At 41.3% G+C, this 20,071-nt stretch overlaps 1 protein-coding gene across 3 annotated transcripts in view; it reads right to left on the reverse strand.

The window, feature by feature from the left end:
* Positions 1-4,801: 4,801 nt before the first annotated feature.
* Positions 4,802-20,071, reverse strand: part of LOC128738396 (uncharacterized) — a 45,921-nt gene continuing 30,651 nt past the window's right edge. Inside the window, exons 2-8 of one of the 3 annotated variants that reach the window (XM_053833483.1) lie at positions 19,013-19,297; positions 18,797-18,944; positions 18,588-18,730; positions 12,541-18,510; positions 11,634-11,741; positions 11,097-11,556; positions 4,802-6,916 (exon numbers count right to left, since the gene is read on the reverse strand). In XM_053833483.1, the coding sequence (XP_053689458.1) occupies positions 6,798-6,916; positions 11,097-11,556; positions 11,634-11,741; positions 12,541-18,510; positions 18,588-18,730; positions 18,797-18,944; positions 19,013-19,102 (7,038 nt within the window). In that variant the 5' untranslated portion in view covers positions 19,103-19,297 and the 3' untranslated portion in view covers positions 4,802-6,797. Of the gene's footprint in view, positions 6,917-11,096; positions 11,557-11,633; positions 11,742-12,540; positions 18,511-18,587; positions 18,945-19,012; positions 19,298-20,071 lie in introns of all 3 variants that reach the window. The other 2 variants (XM_053833482.1, XM_053833484.1) reach the window with 2 other exon arrangements.

Below are 20,071 nucleotides of genomic sequence, written 5' to 3' on the forward strand. Positions count from 1 at the left end.
TTTGCTACCAGTTCCAGACACTTCAACACAAACTTCCGTTTACAAATAATTTACAAAATAAATGAAAAAGAATACAATTAATTGTGAAATGCATTCACATTTATTCGAAAATATCAATTACTTTTTTTGGCGAGGAAGGCAATAAATGCCTCCAATCTATGATAATAATAGTGAAAATAGAAGCAATACAAATTATACTACAAAATGGTACGAGCTAACTACATAGATCCGCTAACTCTATTTACATATGTTACCTACATAATCATACAACTAACATATTTTAAAACTAAACACTTCCACAATGGAAATCATTACACTTTCCCAGGTCAGCCGTTTACATAACCCTCCAGTGTAAGCCACAATGAACGAAAATAACAAGCATGACAAGTTATTTTCCAGCAATTAAAGTTACTTATCTCACGCTCAAGCAAAACTAGTTCAATACGGTACAAGGTATGTAGTGTATTTAGTACCTATTTCTGTAGTGTCAGCACAAAATGTTGATAGACTAATTGATGCGCGACGGTGGTGTCGGTTTTATAGTTAGATGCTGCATTCTGCATACGGTTTGCTGTAATGAATGCTATTTGATACACTGTAGATTTTTTTTTTCGAATGGGTCTACCTATATATTTTCCTCTTGTAAGAGTCTGTCTAATCGATTTGGGTCAGAACAGATCAGATAATGTTTTTCAATATCTCAGGAAGCAGTGTTTAAACTTTACACGAATAAAGACCAAATCAAACTAACCGTCAACCACCAGCAACGGAACGTCACCGGATCGTCAAAGGGAGGAACCTTCACAAGCCTTTGTTGCTCTTTCTTCATAAAAATTTCCGAAAAAAAAACAGACGCGCATGTGACTGGGGACAAAAGGAGGGATTTGGCTAGTGAGGGCGGACATCCAAATAAGGAAATAAGGAAGTTTTTGATTCTTATATTATGGGGATTACAAAGGCCGCTTTCAACTACAGTTTCATAATCAATTTGAAGCCATTTTTTAATTGGAGTGGAGTGGATTTTAAGTTCAATTCAAAGGCTAGTTTCAAGTTGTTCAGAACAGCAACTGTTTGGCCACTGAGGCATCGAAGTAGCTCCGCTTAAATTGACAACACAACAACCTGCATTAATTTACTAGTGAGATAAGCACTGATAACTGATAACACACATACACACCAACCTATACCTTTTAACACAACTACAGATTACTTAAAGATCATATCTCAGACACACAACAGTCAGAATAGCACAGCACACAGAGCAGTCACAGAAAAGCTAAACGGCACTTAACAGATTAAAATTGTTGGACAGGGAAAGTTTAAAACTAAAATTAGAACTAGAAATGTAAGTTGATTAAAATCTAATGTACCACTGTAAAACAAACAAATTACAAATCATTTATCTACAGCTTAAAGCAAACTCTAAAATTACACGAGTTTTCGCTACGGGATCGTCCGAAATGGTATCCAGTTTCCCACTGAAACACAAGTAAAATTTAAAATTTTATTTTAGGTCTGATTTCGAATCCATTTTCAAAAACAACTTCAAGTCTTAAGTCCAATCTTAAGTCAAATTTTAGGTCTTAATTCAAATCCAGTTTGAAGGCTGGTGAACGGCTGGATAATGCTCAATATAGACCCCTCAGTGGTTCTCGCCTGTTATCTAGCAACTCCTATCCCTATCTCCTCATGGTACGAGCCAGAATACTTAGCGATGATCGGGTAACCAACCCCGATAGAAACTAAGGTCGTATACTGCCAGAAAAGGCAACCCCATCACGAGACTCAGTAGTGTGGCCTTAGTAAGGCAACCTACCTAAATCTAACACACAATCTAACAATCAAAGAAATCACATCTACCAGCTGTATCCTAGGGTTTCCATTATTTACTAGTAATTCTCAACTTCCGGGATTTTTATGAGGGCACGGAGAGTTCTCTACGGTTCTCTTAACCCTCTAACGGGTAAGACCGTCTGTAGACGGCCTTTACTTTTGGAGCTCCAGAGCCGCATATGAAATTTGTTTTGAATTCAGAATATGCAAAAGGTGTTCAGAACATATTTCCTGACCTTTTGATAATAATATCACAACATTCTGATCATGCATTCAAAAGTTATCATCTGTCAAAAACAAAAATTCCAAAAAATTCCTAAAATAATTAATGCGCGAATATTCTCTTTTTCACTTTTGAAGAAAAAGAACATCTAGATTGACCAAATGATTGACCTCAAATTTTTCTAGGAGTAAATTTCATGCTTCATTTCAATTTTGAAATATATTTGAACTGAAAAAATATCTGGGTAGAGCGGTAGACATGAAAAACTAAAAAGAGAAATTGGACTTTTTCTTATCTGGCGCAGCTCCAGATAATTATGTTTGCATTAAAATGAGAACCTAGGGTTCTTTTGAGTGTACTTTCATGGTAAAATAGTCATTAGCTTGATAGCGTTTTTACGATGTTACCCGTTAGAGGGTAAAGTAAACGTTGGACTAATATTCCTTTCCTATCCCCAACATCTGCAAGGACGTGGCCAGGACGGTGACCTTTTGACTTTTGTTTAGAAGCATGAAATTGAACCCCGAATTTCATGTTACTGGTAAAAAACACAAGTTAGTTGTTCTTTTGAACAAAGCATTGTTGCTGGCACCAATTACGAATTTGTGCACCTGTTTATGCTATGCTATGCTATATCAGAGCAGTATAAGATATAGTCGAGCGCGAACAGGCAGATAATGCAGCAGAAAGGTTTTCGGACAAATTGTCGCGGCTGATCAAAGCTATCCTGGAGCGAGCGGTATGCTACGTGCGTGTTTTTTAGGCATCGTGCAGAAAGTTTGTCCTCCCAGTTGGCCTCGAGGTATGATGCTGGCCTAATAAGCCAGTCGTCGTATGTTCGAATTTCAGCTGGGAGAGGCTGTTAGAGTCAATAGGATCGTAGCAACTGGCCCTGCAATTGTCCTGTACTCTAACACCTGGCTGCGAAGTCTGTCGTACAAAAAACAGAAGGTCAAGTTTCGATAACGGAATGTTGCACCTAGGGTTTGCTTTTGCTTTAGCAGAAAGTTGTGGCATGGGGATGGACTGTCTAGTATGTTATTGATCATTGCTATTGAAGGTGTGACCCGACGAGTAGGCATCGATACGAGAGAAGCTTTTTTCGGTAAAAGTAACCAACACCTAGCCTTCACAGACGACCTTGACATCATTACTAGAAACCCTGGGATGCCGGAGGCAATCTATGCCATACTTAATAATGAGGATAGGAAGCCTGGGTTACAAATCAATGTATCAAAAACCAAATATATGGTAGGAAGAGGTTCCAGAGAAAACAACGTTTGCGCCCTAGTTACTATTGGTGGCAATGAACTGCCTGTGGTTGATGAGTTCATATATTTGGGATCTTTGGTCACCGCCAATAATATGATTATTGAGATTCAACGACATATTAAAGCTGAAAGTCGGACGTACTCTTTCCTCAGCAAAACGCTTCGATCAAGAAGCATACGTCATAGCACAAAGCAGACAATATACAAAACGCTAATCAGACCGGTAGTCCTCTAGGGACTTATGACCGTGACTATGCTCACCGAAGGCATACGTGCATTTGTCGTATTGGAACGAAAGGTGCTGCGGACTATTTTTGGCGGTGTACAAACGGAAAGCGGAGAGTGGTGTAGGCGTATGAGCCACGAGCTGCAGGTACTACTTGCAGGTTCCCATCGTACGCCTTGCGAAAGTTGGGAGACTATGTGGGCTGGTCACGTCGTAATGATGCCGGTGGACTGTGCAGTAAAATCTGTTCTCTTCAGGAACCTCACCTGCACCTAGTACAGAGGGGTCCAACGAAGCCAATGAAAGCCAACATGCGCGTGTCAAGACGCTCAACAAATTGTCGACTAACCAAGGAGCGAGTGCTGCTAGAAGTAAGAAGTAAGCTATGTTAAACAGTCGCTTTGAAAAAGTATAGTATTTGCGTACAACATGAGATAAGGCACTTTGGAAATCAAAATGAGTATCACCCTGAACTGGTATCTGAGTGCGAGATAGGATGTCAAAGTTGATGTTTGACAGTCTGAGAAAAGTAACTGACAGCATCATTAACATTAACATAAGGCAGGTAAGTCAAGGCAACGCCAATCGACCTGACCGATTACATCGGCAAGGACAAAAAAATCGCTTTTCGAAACTTCTCTTCACATACGTCAAAATATGTTTAAATTCAATAGAAGCTGGCAAATCCACTATCACTTCCAAAGGGGGATTATCAATGTGCCCTTCCCTATTAACTTCCCTATTCCTGTCCTGTCACACTCGTGGAGGTATTCACGGTCTCTATCAGCAGTCAGTGCTAGACTTACATTCTTTTCCTTGCGCTTTGTTGGGCCAACAAAAAGTAATGAATCTGATAGTGTTGCACAAATGACGTGTTACTCCCAAGCACTACATTTGCAATTTTTCTCGTCGGGACTTGAATTTTGATTGTGACGACGTTGCGTTGATTGAATTCTGCAATTGAAGAAAATTAGTTTAATACTCTATTTGACAAAATTGCAGTTCCAGTTGCTATTAATCGACAGTTCCTGAATCCGCGCAGCAGCAAGCTGTCGTCGGTAGATGAGCTTATATATTGGCTTTACTAGTAACCGCCGATTAGTGACATAAAGAAATAAAAAGGCGTTCCATGGCAGAAAATCTTTAGACTTCGAAAGACGCTCCTGTCGAATTCCTGTAGACCACGATACGTAGTCCCCAATTTTAACATTTTCGGCATACAATGAAAAGGTCTAGCGCTGAGTTTTTCCTAGATTTTCGTATTATCGATTTTTATTTGTTTTATATTTTTTTTCGGCTCATTTTTATGAATTTTATAAACTTTTTTTGTGTTTGAATTGTTTTAGATACTTTGATGTATTCACTTTTATAATGTTTCATCAACATTCGTCCTTGTATGCTGCTGTTCCTACTACACCACTATTCCACGCTTCAACCTAGTCTCAACGCCAACTCTCTAATCATGCGAATTGTTCATTAATCTTGTTTTTTTATTACCATTTGTTATATATGCGTGCGTGGGTGTACATTTTTCATCTAATCATCATCTCCTTTTTTTCTCTGTAATGAATTTGTTTCGTTAATGTAGAAATAAATAAAACTTTTTTTTCTTTAAATATAAACTAAAAACTCATCTCGCTACGTTTTGCAAGTTCGAATTCGCGCTTTGCTCAAATTTCTCTCCTCATATACTCACATTGCAGTGTTGTAGGTCATAGTGTTTATATTCATTTTGTTTGTTTCTGGATTGAAATTTAAATGTTATTCCGTTCCGCACTTCGCTCTAATTACTATAATGTTATTTTTACGTAGAATATTTAATCATGACTCAGTAAAGTTAATGCGGATTACTTTTACCTTCATTCAGGATTTTACTAAATCGAATAAACGAAAAAAAAGCTGTTTTACGATTTTTTCCTATTACCTTAACTTTCCGGCTCTATATCGGTCATTGTGGATTTACGACAAATTATATAACCATTATATGCTCAAGGTATTCCGTATTCTCTTTATTCATAATAAGATTGTTATAATAATTATAATAAGGTGAATTACTAATTGTAGTTGCTTGAAACTTTTTTTTCTGTTGTTGCGGTTGTTTAGTATATGTAGTGTAGTTCCATTATACAGTATTTTTCCATGTTTCAGCATTTTGTGTTTTGCTTTCCTAATTTTATTAAGCTAATAGTCTTCCGAGTAGACACACTTGTTTTCTTTGTTTGAATATTTGCTTGCCCATATATAAGTTTTCAATGTACGATTTACGACTCGCGCCGTGATTTTTTTTAATTTGTTCTCTCAGAAGCAAGATTTTCAACACAAAAGAGCGACACAAATTCCCAGCCGAATAGGCACGAGGGAAACTGCTGCGCTCTTATGTCAGATTCTTAACTAGTAGTAGTCATAGTAGTAATAGTAATAATAGTTGTGTTTAGCAATAGTTTATTTCATTTTATTTTCTCGCCGAATCCCTTTCCCCGTATCAGCAACTAGCATTTGACAGTTTTTTCCGCTATTTTTACCCTCTTTCTCATTTAAATTACGTCCCTCCGTGGTTCAACATGAGAGACGATTTGTTACAAATTGTGTTCAAGAATGTTTTATAACTATTGCGCATGTACGATAACGTAGCGATTATTCAAAAGATTATATGTACTTGCAGTATAACGTTTTGCAGTAGGAATGATAATTACTTCTAATTTCTCCAAGTTTAAGAATCAGTTTCGGCTGATTCGCAAAATGTTATGGGTACGAGACAATCAGAAGTAAATCATTTCGGCTCATGTGTCCATATTTGGATTACTGTTTCGTGGCTAAAATGTTGACAATTACAACACATGTCAAATAATTTAAGTAAGTATAAGGTTTATTTTGCCCATCTTTATGTTTATAGTGAAGCTCAGTCAAACCGATACATTTCACTGGTTTTCGATAGCGAGTTCACATTTCAGCTGTATAAGTTTTAATTCAGGTTTAGCTCATACTGCTTTCAGAACGAATCTGCACCAATTTAGTTTCAGCTTTCTTTTGTCTTCTTCAACCAAACGATTTGCTCTGATAGTCTCCGTATTCAGTTTGAATAAATAGTTTTTAGTTTACTGTTCATGAATTATTTTCGGTAATGTTTGCTATTTCGAACAAAGTTATCCTTTTCATATTCGCTCCCGTTACAAATTGTAGAATAAATACTTTTATCTCCTGTATAACCTCCAAAATGTCACTACAATTGCCTGTCTTGTAGAGATTACTTCTTCTTTGAATCATCCTTGTTCACATCACCATCCATGATGGGTTTATCGTTAGCCCCGCCGCCTGGCTTTCCTCCCAGATTTTGTTCATTCATTGTGTTGACGTGACCACCTCCTGCAACGACAAAGTATATTAGTCAAATAAAATTTATTTGAAACAGGGAAGTTTATATTTTTTATATAAAGAGAAGTTGAGTTGAATACGAAATTCTGCCGACATAAAACCTGAACCAGAACCGTTTGCTGCTAACCCTCACTTCATTATTAATAAATTTAATAATCTATTTAAAACAAAGAAAGGAAGGTTTTGCATTCATTCGAAAATAAAATAATGGAAGAGAAATCTTCAAGATATGCATCCCGGCGGCATTGTTTTTATGAGAATACAGGAAATGATGAAACCAAGTAATACCATACAGTATGGTTCCGATTCTATCAGCCCCCGATTATATCAGCCCCAAAAATAAATTTTTTGTTTGGCCCTTTAAAGTTACTACAAAAACTTTTTTTTTAGTTATTTAATGATTTTTTTGAGGTCATATGAACAGCCAAATGAGTGTTTGAGGCGTTTAACCCTTTATGGACCTTTATGAACAGTGGTCCAAATAACGGAATACGTGATTGGGTGAGATTACGCCGAAACACGAGGTTTTTCGCGTATGGTGTCTGGCAATATTGCTTTGATATAAAAAAAACCCTTCATTTTACAGGAACCATTTAAAAGTGAAATACGAAATTTATTTTCTCACATATTCAAGATACAGGTTTGATGCGTTCAGCAAAGATATAATAAATGTCAATACAGTAGGATTTCGAATTTGGCAACAAATGCGTATCGCCTATGTTGCTAAAATCGAAACCGTGCCAAAATCGAGACCCTTTTTCGATATGAAAAAAAAAAATAATGTAAATGCTTTAGAAGTTGACTAAATATCATTAATCAACGATTACAACCATTTTATGTTTAAAAAGTCCAACAAGAGCTATCCGTCCGGTGCAAATAAGTTATTGACATCCTGCGGTGAAACGTAGTCCTACGGCAAAAAAATATTATTGTTCGAAACCAGTTAACTTTTTTTCATGAACATACTCAGGGCATCATTTTTTCGTCATTTAAAGCATGTATGCGGAAACTGATTGATATTTAAGCATATTTTTAGAAGAGAAATATCCTGTGATGCCAAAAACGGATACTTTTGTTGCCAAAATCGAGGCATGCCAAAATCGAACCATGCCAAATTCGAAATCCAACTGTACAAACAACTTTGTCAAAGACATCATAGCTATATCTCTTCATATAAATTAGCTATGAAACGTTATTTATGGACAAACCCTTAAAAACAGTTTTTTGGCCGCTAACTTATTCTGCTCAATTTCTACGTGTTCATAGTTTTCTAGAAAGTTATTTGTCTCACTAAAATCATTTAGCGGAATGCACGTTTTTTGCGGAATGAATTCGTTTTTTTAATACATTCTTTTTACGTAAAAAGTGTGATTTTGGTAAGTAAACCGGTAAACCGGCCAATATATTACTAAACATTTATACAAAATTTCATTTGCTGCTTTTGAGCAGTTTTTACGTTATTGACATTTGAAAAAACCATATTTTTTTAGAAAAAATGCCTGTAACTTTGGAACCGAAGGAGATAGCAACTTGATTCCTTCAAACAAAATATGCGTTCTCCATGCGTGTGAAAGTGCTCAGAAGGCATGATTTGTGAGAAATAAACACGAAACAAGATATAAAGAGAAACCGGATTTTTAAGGTCCACCCCGACCAAAAAACTTTAAATAGCTCCAGCCCATCAACCATAAGAGATAGAACTTTAATATTTTTGACAAAGTTACTTAAAATTTAATGTTCTTTAACTTTGTAGAACATTTTGTTCAGTTAACTCAAGCCATAAAAAAGTTTATATTTTGCACTCGCTTACTATGATGGTCATCCTAATGTCATATACACCAAAAAATGCGGAGGTTAAAATAACAAATTTACTCCGAACTTACTATATACCTACGACTAACGGTTTTAGCGTAATTACTTTTGTCCACCTAGATTTGGGTTTCATCCCACGGTGCGACCCATCGTCGGAAGCGCCGGCCACTGGGGGGGCAACCGCCCGCAGAAATCATTACTGTCTAGGTTTATTTATTTTCCTCGGTCTACTGACCTCTATTACTTTTGCTTCAGTTGGGTCCGAACGAGCGGCAGCGAGTAAGCAGAGGATCGCCCCTGCGAAATTGTACTTTCCACGCAAAAATTTTCCGTGAAATGGTATATTCCGCTTAAGGTTTTTCGCAAAATGGTATTCGGCGAAATGTTGTACAATCACGGCGAATATTGCTATCCGCTTTCAATTAGGGAAGTTGTTTTCTACCTATCCCAGGTGACCAATAAGTATTAACATAAGCAGCAATTCTGGCATTTTATACTGCACGTTGTTGTAGGGTAGCACGGGGCAAGATGCCCACCCGGGGCAAGATGACCACCCTTCCAAAAATCGTTATATACGCTATAAAGGTATATAATTAGTAACCGTACGCATAAATAAACACTACATCTAACAATAATTCAAACAATTACAAAAATAAAATCATTGAACTCTTCGATAACATAAAAAATAGATCGATGATTAAAAATACTGCATTTATTATAAGATTGCGCAGCCATAAAATAAGGTTTTAATCACGATTTAAAAAAATTTTCATCTAACGAAAGAGTTATCGTGGCATTGGTTTTAGTAATGAATCAGATGTTGATATTGCCGCAATTATGCAGATAATGTATTTACCACAAATTGCTTTTAAAAAATAAATCTACTTGCGGGGCAAAATGCGCACCGCTTTATAGACCATGATTGCTACCCTGAATTGCATAAACATAACCTTAAATCAGCAACAATCGCTGCATAAAATATTTGTAACGGAATAAACATGCATATTTATTTGTTTTCGATAAAAATACATTGTTTAACATATTTCTGTCTAATAATGACCACAGAGGAATACGTACATTCAATGAACAACTTTTTTATGGTTAACTAAACACTCCAAATTATTCAAATAATGTTTAAAATAGTTTATGACCAGCTTGAATCCATAATTTTTATTATTTAGATTATACGTGAAACACAATTTAATAGCTTTTGGAAAGGATGGTCATCTTGCCCCGCAAGGGTGGTCATCTTGCCCCGCAGGTTGGAAAAATTCCCAAAAATCGATGAATTTTTGCTCGTGAATATTTGATATGCGTTATTACCTTTAGCACCCAATATGCATACAGGTTATAGAAAAGACTGTAAAAGATAACGTAGCGAGGGTTTTGAGCCCTTTGCTGTAGATTTCTTCGTATATATTTATAGTGAGCTTAAGGTGGGCATCTTGCCCCGTGCTACCCTATATTAGTTTATTATAGTTTATTTATAGTTTATATTAGTGCATAGGTGTTGTAAATTGGCATCCAAAATTCTATTCAAATTCTTCGTGTCGGTAATTAGCAGCAAATTAGCATTATCAGCACTATAAGAAGGTTAGCAGTAAAGAAGCTGTATATTTTGCCAAAATAGCATATAAGTAACATTTCAGGCGACTTAAATGCTTAGTGGCTTGCATTCGAATAGCATTGGTGATGCTTATTGGTTACTTTCATAGGATACTTTCATAGTTACGTCACTGCCAAAATGAATCATCTAAGGTTGAACTCCTCAGAAACTTGCGAAACTCGAGATTATGACAAAGATCATTCATGATTTATGTACAACACAGTTTAATTTGTGGCAATACGAACGAAGTTTGACGGGTCAGCCAGTATTATATAAACCGAACACAATGGCCCGTATACCCCAAGCATGGCGCTTTCGCAATGTTGTCGTTTCCTGCTGGTTATATGGCTCATATTGAATATACTGAAAGGGTTAGTAAATTGAAATTGCGAAATTTAGGTTGGCCCAAAGATTAAAAAAAGCAAAACCAAGGTGCTACATTCCGTTAGCGAAACTTGACCTTCTGTTTTTATACAACAGACTTCGCAGCCAGGTGTTAAAAGTACAGAACGATTCGATACGATTCTATTGACTCTAACAACCTCTCTCAAGCCGAGATTCGAACATACGCTTGTTGGATCAGCATCGTACCTCAAGGCCAACTGGGAGGCTTAATACCGATCACTTGAATGTCATGTAGATTGGTGTTTATAATGTTTTGTTTCAAAATAATGGATCCGCTTTCATAAAATGTTTTCCAGTGATAGTAAACAAAAACGCAATCCTACATTAGAATATCACGACTGCACTCACCTCGATTACCGCCGTAATAGTGCTTATTTGGGTTGCCCATCGCTTGGCCCATGTTAGCCTGTTGCTGTTGCTGTTGCTGTTGCTGACCCGGATTGTGGTTGGACTGGCGCATTGGTCGCGGCTGGTGCATCCCTGGAACTGGTGGCTGCGAGTAATTGGTAGGGCGTTGGATCGGTGATGGATAGCGCTGCTGCATACCACCGCCTTGAACACCTTGCGGTGGAGGACGACCACCGCCGCCACCTGCACCACCCATTCCCACCGGGGGTTGCTGGTTAGGTTGCATCATGTTACGATTCGAATTAGGTTGCTGAGACTGCGGTGGTTGCCCCATTTGCTGCTGCTGTTGCTGCTGCGGGTGTTGCCCTGGATTGCCCTGCTGTTGCGATACTTGTTGTTGGGGATTTGACTGCTGATTTTGCTGTTGTTGCTGTTGCATGAGTTGATTTTGAAGTTCCCACTGTATAAGAAAAATGTAATTGCATTAGAAAACGTCCCGTGACTGCATCAGCTAAGGCTATTGTGGTAAAGAATTACCGTGGTCGTTGCATAGCCCTTGTGATGTGGCGGACTTGCTTGTGGTGGAATCTGTTTCAAATTATTCAACCCATCAGTATTCAATGGACTTTTCAACTGTCGACCATTCTGCAATAGGTGATAGTGAAAAACGGATTTAGATTCTACAGTTTTAAGCTAACTGAATACAGCGGACTACGTAAAAATATCAAGCAAATGGCTTATCAACGAAAGGTAGTCAGTCAACAATGGTTTATTACTGTTGGTTTTTAAATACACCAATTTATCTACATAACAATACGTATAGTTACGTCCTGGACTTGGTAAACCAGGAAAATATCACTGATAAGTTTATCTAAAAGAGATGGCAAAATTTGAAAGAAAAACAGTTTTAGCGTTTGAGGCGAAGCTACGTATTTAGCTTTTCAACAAAGTTCAAAGTTGATACTCAAGTCTCGAGAGAGTGTGACTGCAGTGCTTGAAGACTCTACTGACTGCCCTCGGTCTTATTCACATCCTTCTGTAGAACGCTTGTTCCACTTATTTACTAATGATCATGCGGAGTTCACTAAGGAACAAAGAAGTTCCAACACACAAAACATCAAAGGAATAAGTTGCAATAAATGCGGTGAAATTGAACACAGTCTACCATGGAGAGCAGTTGAACAAATCGTATTAAAAATATAACAACATTGAGATTTCGGTTTTTATTGCTTGAATGTATCCATACAAAATAGTGTTCTGTCAATATTGCCTAAGGAATATCGTTCGACACCAATTCAGCTTTATACGGTGTTCAATGTCACCCCAATTCTTTCCTTTTATGTAATTAGTTTCCAAAATATACGAAATGTAACAAAAAAATCAACAAGGACAAAAGAAAATACCGATAGCAATACATTTAGCGTTTATACGGTTGGTAACTCACAGAATCCTGCATGTGCGATTGGGGTTGGTTGCTTTTCATATACGCCGCTGCGGCTGCCGTCTGTGGATTGTTGGTCGGTCCGCCACGATACTGCTGTGCAATGGCGGTGTTGGCCGCCAGTAAAGGTGAATTGAGGAACTGCGATGCACCCGCATAGCTTGGCAACTGCTGCTGTGGCGGCGCACTGGAAGGATTTTGTCCACCATGGCTACCGAATATGCTGGTCGTGGCTGCCTGGATTCCGTAGTTCTGTGTAGCCCCGGCACCACCGAAAAATGCACTCTGGCCACCGGCTGAGTTAGAGTAGAAACTGTTGTTTTGCATAGGTGGCGCTGGAGGGAACATTCCCAAGTACTGCTGCTGGTAGTGCTGTCCAACAGAGCCGCTCTTCGAGCCGATTGCACCGATTTGTTGAGACGATGGTTTCACCGATGATGACATAAGCGAATTTGTATTGGACGAGATTAGCATAGTATTTGGATTGTTTAACTGCTGCGAGGGCGATGGGTTATACGGTGATTGGACGGCACCGCCCATTCGAAATTGGGAAGTGAGGCTCTGATACATGTCGGGGGTCGGAGCAGTTTGTAGATTTGGTGGTGTAGTCATATAAGCATTGTACGGCGCTGTTCCGGTTGTGCCATAGTGACCAGGGTACTGCGAAAATTGGGTACGACCTGCTGCTTCGATTTGGAATGCATTGTAAAGGCCACCTTGAGAGGGCATGGCAGATGAATTGTAAATGACGGCAGGTGGTGAAGGAATGGCAGACATGCCGTATTGCGATGGTTGATAGTATGTTTGTGGTGCGGATGGGATTGTGCCTTGCTGCATTGGAGGTGGAGAAAGTCCCAGTCCCGTGGATTGATGCATGTTCTGTTGGGTCGGCTTAACTTTGCACACTTGAGCATTGTTAGCTAATACATCCGCCGCATGTTTCATGTTCAAATTCGCTGTTTGATGTTGAACATTTCCTCCTTGTCCTACGGCAGCATGCTGTTGGGTGTTGTATCCTGTGTCAACGTCGCCACCAGCTCCTGTTCCACCAATTACAACTTCACCACCGCCTGGTTTGCCAAAGTGCTGTTCAATTGAGGGCTGCTCCTGGCCAAAGCTTCCACTATAGGATTGACCAGTAGCCGCTGCCAGCGTATGTGCCGGATGACTGTGAGTCAAGTTTCCGTGCGAATGTTGGAACTGATGTAGGTGCTGTTGATGTTGCGATGAAACGGCAGCAAAATTGGCTGCCAGATGGACTGCTGCTGCTGCTGCGCTGGTAGGATCTTCAGCGGTGTGTTCTGCAACAGATGGCATTTCCCAAACTTTCTTTACACTAGCAATCTTCATGTTCAACTCGGCGGTCGACGGTGAAATCATGTTCTGAGCTTTGGAGAGACATAGCCCGGCAGCCTTCTGTTTGGCTTCAATGAGCTGCGAGATATCAGCTTCGAAAGAGAATGGTTTTATCTCTTTTTCATAGTCTGCATCTGATGGTTTCTGGAAAGTCATTCCCTGGAGAGCACTTGTGATTGCATCAGCTTGAGAACTGGGTTGTCCTTGCTGTTGTGGCTGCTGCATTAATGTGCCTTGCGCGTGTTGTTGCTGTTGCTGTTGAATCACTTGTGGCTGCGAAGGTGGACCGTTTGCCGACGGTGGTCTTTGTGGCTGTTCTACCAGCATCTCTTGCATTGATCCAGTTGCGGATTGCATACCAGCTGAACCCTTAAATACTTCCTCTTGCGAATGTTGGCGAACCTGGTGCTCAGATTTGGTCATTTGAACAATTGCTTGCTGCTGATGTTGCATTGCTCCGAGTGACCCTGTAGGACCTCCAGAAAGTTGTCGTTTCATTTGAGCAGCTGCTGAAGCTTGTTGTTGAGATGGTTGCGAGGCTTGGTGAACCTGCTGCTGCTGAGAGTGATGATGTTGTTGAACTACTGTGACTGATGCTGCTACAGCGGCCGTCGAAGATTTGTAGTTCGTATTTTCGAAAATAATCGTATTCACGGGAGGAGTTGCACCATCCAATAAAGTCTTACTAGTATCAGTCTTGGAAGTGGTTATACTCAACGTGGCCAATTTGTCTTGAGGTTGTTGCAAAGTCACTGTACCTGCAGCGGATTCTTGATCATTCGCTTCTCCTCCGCTGTGTGCTCCATCCTGGAAACCAGTGTCTCGCTGTCGATCTTTTTGTTTAACCAAACGCGGTGGAAGATTGGGTGAACGAACGTTGCTAGATTGATTGCGAAGATCTTGGTTCGGCTTGGGCTGTGCTCCCACTACTACAGCCGAAGTTGTTTTCTGAATAGCGGACGCAACCTGACCAGTAACTGCTGAAACGACAGGTTTAACTGGCGCAGCAACTTTTCCTGCCGGCAGGGACGAAGTCTGTTGTGAAACTTTCGAAACATTGGCTTGTTGCGTCTGCTTGGAACGATGAGGCCCGCCTTTTAGGCTATCCTTTCCTGCATCATCCATCTCATGATTCTCGTTTTCGGTTTTAGGTTTCTCCTTGATTTTCTCATCGTGAGATTCGCTCTTGCTATCATTACGAGGTTTTTTATCAGCAATTTTGAGCTTATCCTGCTCCGAGAGCGTTTCTTCAGCTGGTTTACCAGGCGGTTTCATGTTACCAGATGGACTTCTCTGTGGTAGCGAACCGGATGCCTTTGGTACTCCTGCCGGCTTGTTTGTTAATCCAGCACTCAAGGCCGCCTGTTTTTGTTTTGTCCGATCATCAGCGCTAATTTGATCAGATGCTTTAACATCCTTTGCCGATACCTGATGCTTAGCTTCTCCTTTATCCTCATTACTTCCGAATGGGCTTTTCGAACTAGGTGGACCATAGCCGTCAATTTTCTTGCCAACTGTTGTCTTGCGGAAACCCGGGCCCCCCATGGAAGAGCTCATTCCTCCCCTTCCTCGACGGGAAGGTTCCCCGCGTGGTGCGAAACCTTCCTTCGTATTGTGACCTTGACCTGCTAAAGAACCTCCATGCCTGTAATAACCACTTCCCTCTTTTCGATCGAATTTTCCATCTTTTCTGTATTCATCCTCTCCATCTTCTGAAAAATCAGACTCACTCCAGTAATCTTGATTATAATTTCTTCCGTGTCCACCCGTTCTAGATCCACCACCACCGCCTCTTCGTCCCCAGCTGCTTCCCCCACGATGATATCCTCCGCTACCTCCGCCATAACCAGCCCGGGAATGACCACCTCCTCGATTGTCGTGTCTTCCTGAGCCTCGCGGATGCATCGGTTTTTTAATACCATATTTGCTATCGTCTGAATCCTTTCCACTAACAGCACTTCCCTGCGAAGTATTCATTTTACTGCTATCCAAATCGGATCCACGTCCGCTAGTACTATCGTTTTTCATTCCTTCTGAGCCCAAAGAATCCTTTTTGTCTTCTACTGAAGTTGAACTCAACTCATGAGCTGCTTTTACTATCGTGTTCTCATCTGACACTTCAACCGAATCTTCCCAAGCTTTCGGCAAAGACTTGTGGTCGATTATTTTTGAATCTTCATTTCTATCTTTACCTTGTTTTTCGGAGAGCGCTGGTGATGATTCTTTGATACGCTGGAGTATCTGCTTTGGCTCGCCTTCGGACATTACTGATGACTCAGATGTTCGACGGTTGTCTAATGGTTGCTGCTGCTGGTGGAATTGCTGCAGCTGATTTTCTTTAGCTAATGCAGCTGCCGCTTCCGCTTGCCTGCGGTCCTCCTTCTCGGCCTCGCTCTCCCACGATCCTATGGATTCCTTTACACTCGCATGATGCTGCTCTGAGTGGCGAGTATTATCATCGCTTGAAACGCTTGTTTTCCGTTGAGACGTGTCCGAAACACTTCGTACTAACTGCGGGGTCGTTCTACCGCCGCTCAGTTTGCTAGAGGATTCTCTGCCACTGCTACTGAATCGATCGTCTTCCTCCGAGTCTATTCGTCGTTTCATAATTTCTCTAGGGACCATTTCCCGTTCTCGATCTCGATCTCTATCGCGATCGCGATCGTCGGAACGATCGTGTCTTATATCCCGACGAGGGCCATCATCTATTGGTCCGCCTCGTCGCTGCGATCCAGTTTGATTCTTGCCATAGCTTTGCTGGCTATGAATAAATCGAGGATCGTACTGCTGTGCAAATGGAACACTTTTGCCATCACTTTGCTGTTGCTGCGATTGGGAAGATCCCGTTGGCCCTTGGTTGGCAGTGCTTCTGTTGTTAGGCTGATCCCTAGCAATAAATCCTGTATTTCCTTGCAAGCTATTGCCGGAAGAATTCCGTTCCAGCTTGCGCTTCTGGAAGCGAGGCGGTAAATTTGATTGAAAAGTCTTGGAGAACGGTGGCATATCACCCCATTCTCCGGTCCGTTCCCCACCCCGTTGATCACGATTCTGATCAGGTCTATCACGATCGTAACGTTCATGTCTACCATATTCGTAACGTTCCCATTCACGATCCCGAGTTTCCTTCGAATCGGCTTTATCTCGATCTCCACGGCTGCCTGTACTAGTGCGATCTTTACTTTCAGTCGATTCACTATAACCGGTAACAGGCGGTTCGCGCTCTTCTTCATCTTTAGCCTGTGGTAATCCACTTGTCGTTTCTTCAGTCTTCTTCCGATTCAATTTCTGTTCCAACTCCTGCAGTTTCCTTGCAGCAGCTTGTTTCCGTTCCATTTCTCGTCGTTGATCTTCTTCGCGACGTTGTTTGAGCCTTTCTTTTGCCTCTGCATCCAGTCCACCACGCCCTCCGCCTACATGGCCATTTTGCTGCGGCAAAGGGCGTACGGGTTGTTGGTCTCGTTCTTTTTCGAATCGTTCATGCTCTGCACGTTCTTGGTCCAACCTCTCCTGCTCTCGCTCTACCTCGCGACTCCAAGTCATTCGTTTATCATCATCATGCTGTGGTTGCTGCGGATGCGGTTGCTGTTGGTGCGATTGCTGCTGTTGATGTGATTGCTGCTGTTGGAGTAATTGCTGCTGTTGTGGTTGTTGCTGTTGTTGTTGTGGCGATACGTGACTCTTTTCGTGCTTGGCTGGCGCCATCGGTGGCGTTTCTTTCGGTGGACTTGGTTCCGATTCATCGTCCGAGAACTGTAGCTTTTGATTGTAATCAATTTCATCATCCTTTGCCCAGCCTTCGTCCTTGGAAATTGCCTCAATACGTTGCAGCTCCTCATCGCGAATGATTGGCCTTTGTACAACAATATCGGGATCTATGTAAGGAGTAGCCTGCTGCGAGCGAGAATCATCTTGTTGGTGTTGTTGCTGCTGCTGCTGTTGCTGCTGCTGACGGTTGGCAAGTCGCGGAGGCTGCGCCTGATTACGACGCCCTCCGGAATATGTGTCCCGATATCTACCACCTGATTGTGTTGGTGAATAACTGGAGCCATGGGATTGATGATTTGTCGAAGGAAGAACAAAGCTTGGCAACATACTGTTGTATCCGCCGCTGTTGTTGTTCCGCCCACCAGAACCACCGGCAACACCACCCCCACCTCCTCCTCCTCCGCCTCCTCCAACACCACCACCATCCCTGCTTCCACCACCACCACCTTCTCTGCCACTGCGTCCCACGTCTTCGTTCGAGCCCGGTGGAGGTGTCACTGAGTTTCCACCTCCGCCTCCGCTTCCACGATACATGAACGGTGGCATTAGTGCTCGAAACTGCGGCGGAAGCGGTGCCGCGGGTTGCTGTTGTTGTTGCTGCTGTTGGTGGCCCGGGACCTGTTGGCTGCTGCTTGGCCCGTTTAAACTGCCTCCGCAGCCTACGCCTCCACTGCTCTGCTGCTGCTGCATCCAACTGGCTGCATCCGTCTGTGGCCTTAGACTGACCTGTGGAGCATCCATATACTGATTCATCAACCGACCGTCGCTGCCGCCATCGTAATGATGCTGCTGCTGCAGCAGTTTGCCGCTCGGACCATACTGACCAGTGCCATCCAGGGAGGGGAACTCGTTCTGAAAGACATAAGCAAACACATCATACTGTAAAATAAGCTAATGACTTGCGGGATGACGATGGCAAAGGAACCTACCGAACTCCATTGTGAAGAAGCGCTCGAAGGGTGAATTTGCTGACTGTTCGTGTGTGAAGAAATATGTGAAGCTCCGACGCTAGCCGTTGCGTTATTGTTTAAATTGCTGCTACTAGTGGTTGTTGATAGAGGCGATGCTGTTACTGCGGATGTTGTGGTAATACTAGAATTGTTATTTTGAATATCTCCAGTCTCGTTAGCCCAGGTACCTTGCTGATCAGACGGTGTGGAAATTTCAGCTTTCAGAGACGGAAGGTTTGCTGGAGGTCGGCGAGCCGAGGGAACCTTACCCAAACTTTGCATTCCATGTTTGCGAGGAGCTGCACTTTTCTGAGTGGATGGTTCAAGAGATTCTCCCTGAGATGAAAATATTAAAACAAATTAGTAGAGTCTCGCTTGAATTTTGAATCGATGGGATGGCGTACCCGACTTGTGCTGTATAGTTTATTGATATCTAACGCTGCGAATTTGGGCTTTGCATTGCGCTCCCCCCTAGTTCCCCCCAATGCATTCATGCTGCCAGAGAATCTTCATCAGCGAAAAAGTGTGGAAGCCTCTTGCGCGCCTCAACCAGTACAAGTTGATTGCGCGAGGAGTTGCTTCGTGCGTGTGTAGGCCCGACGAATGTGTTTTTTTTACGGAATGATCGCAGCAAATGTTATTTGTCCTCCGCGGAGTGTAAACGACTAACTTGATGCCTGTAGCGGTTTCTGTAAAAAAATAAAAATAAAAAAATGGTCAATCACCTTTTTTGCTGTTTTAAATATAATTGATTGAAAGTAAAGGAAATGAAGCATATTTAGTTGAACCTAAAATCCAATCATGAAACAACTCACTCGGAGTCGACACAAATGAACTGGTTAAGGATATTGTTCATAGGTTGATCAACAACTACCCTAAATAAATTTAAAAACCTATAAAAAAATAATGTTATGACTTCCGCTGACGCAGAATAATTATTAGTCGTAGCAGAGGGTACAGTTAATCATTTCTAGTTTATTTTCCAAGTCCATCGAAGCGTGAAATATTATCGCTTCTGGTCCAACCAGTATAGCCTATAACACCGTATCACTGTGTGCGGTACTTATCGAAATGTTTTAGGCTTCAGCAATTGTTGTTGGTGCATATGTACAGCACATTAATATTTAAACCGGTGAATCACCTTGAGACATGCAAGACGTTCAGCCGACGCTCACTTTTCCTCAAAAAGCTTTTCATTTCACTTTCTCCTACACACTCTGGCTGGAGTACAGACGATGCAGAGGCCAGGCCAGTCTATTCCAATTACGACTTACCATTGCACAACGTATTTGGATGGTCTCTGTTCAACAGTAACCTACACTATCTTGGCAATGAACGATCTCATTTTATTATTTTATAATATAATATGGAATTCGATATGACTTCGTTAATTCAAAGGAAGCATAATCTGTATTGCATAAAGAATATCAAACCTACCCCAACACACTAAGCTGTAAGTAGCA

Source organism: Sabethes cyaneus, chromosome 2, assembly GCF_943734655.1.
Source record: "Sabethes cyaneus chromosome 2, idSabCyanKW18_F2, whole genome shotgun sequence".
Classification (NCBI taxonomy): Eukaryota; Metazoa; Arthropoda; class Insecta; order Diptera; family Culicidae; genus Sabethes; species Sabethes cyaneus.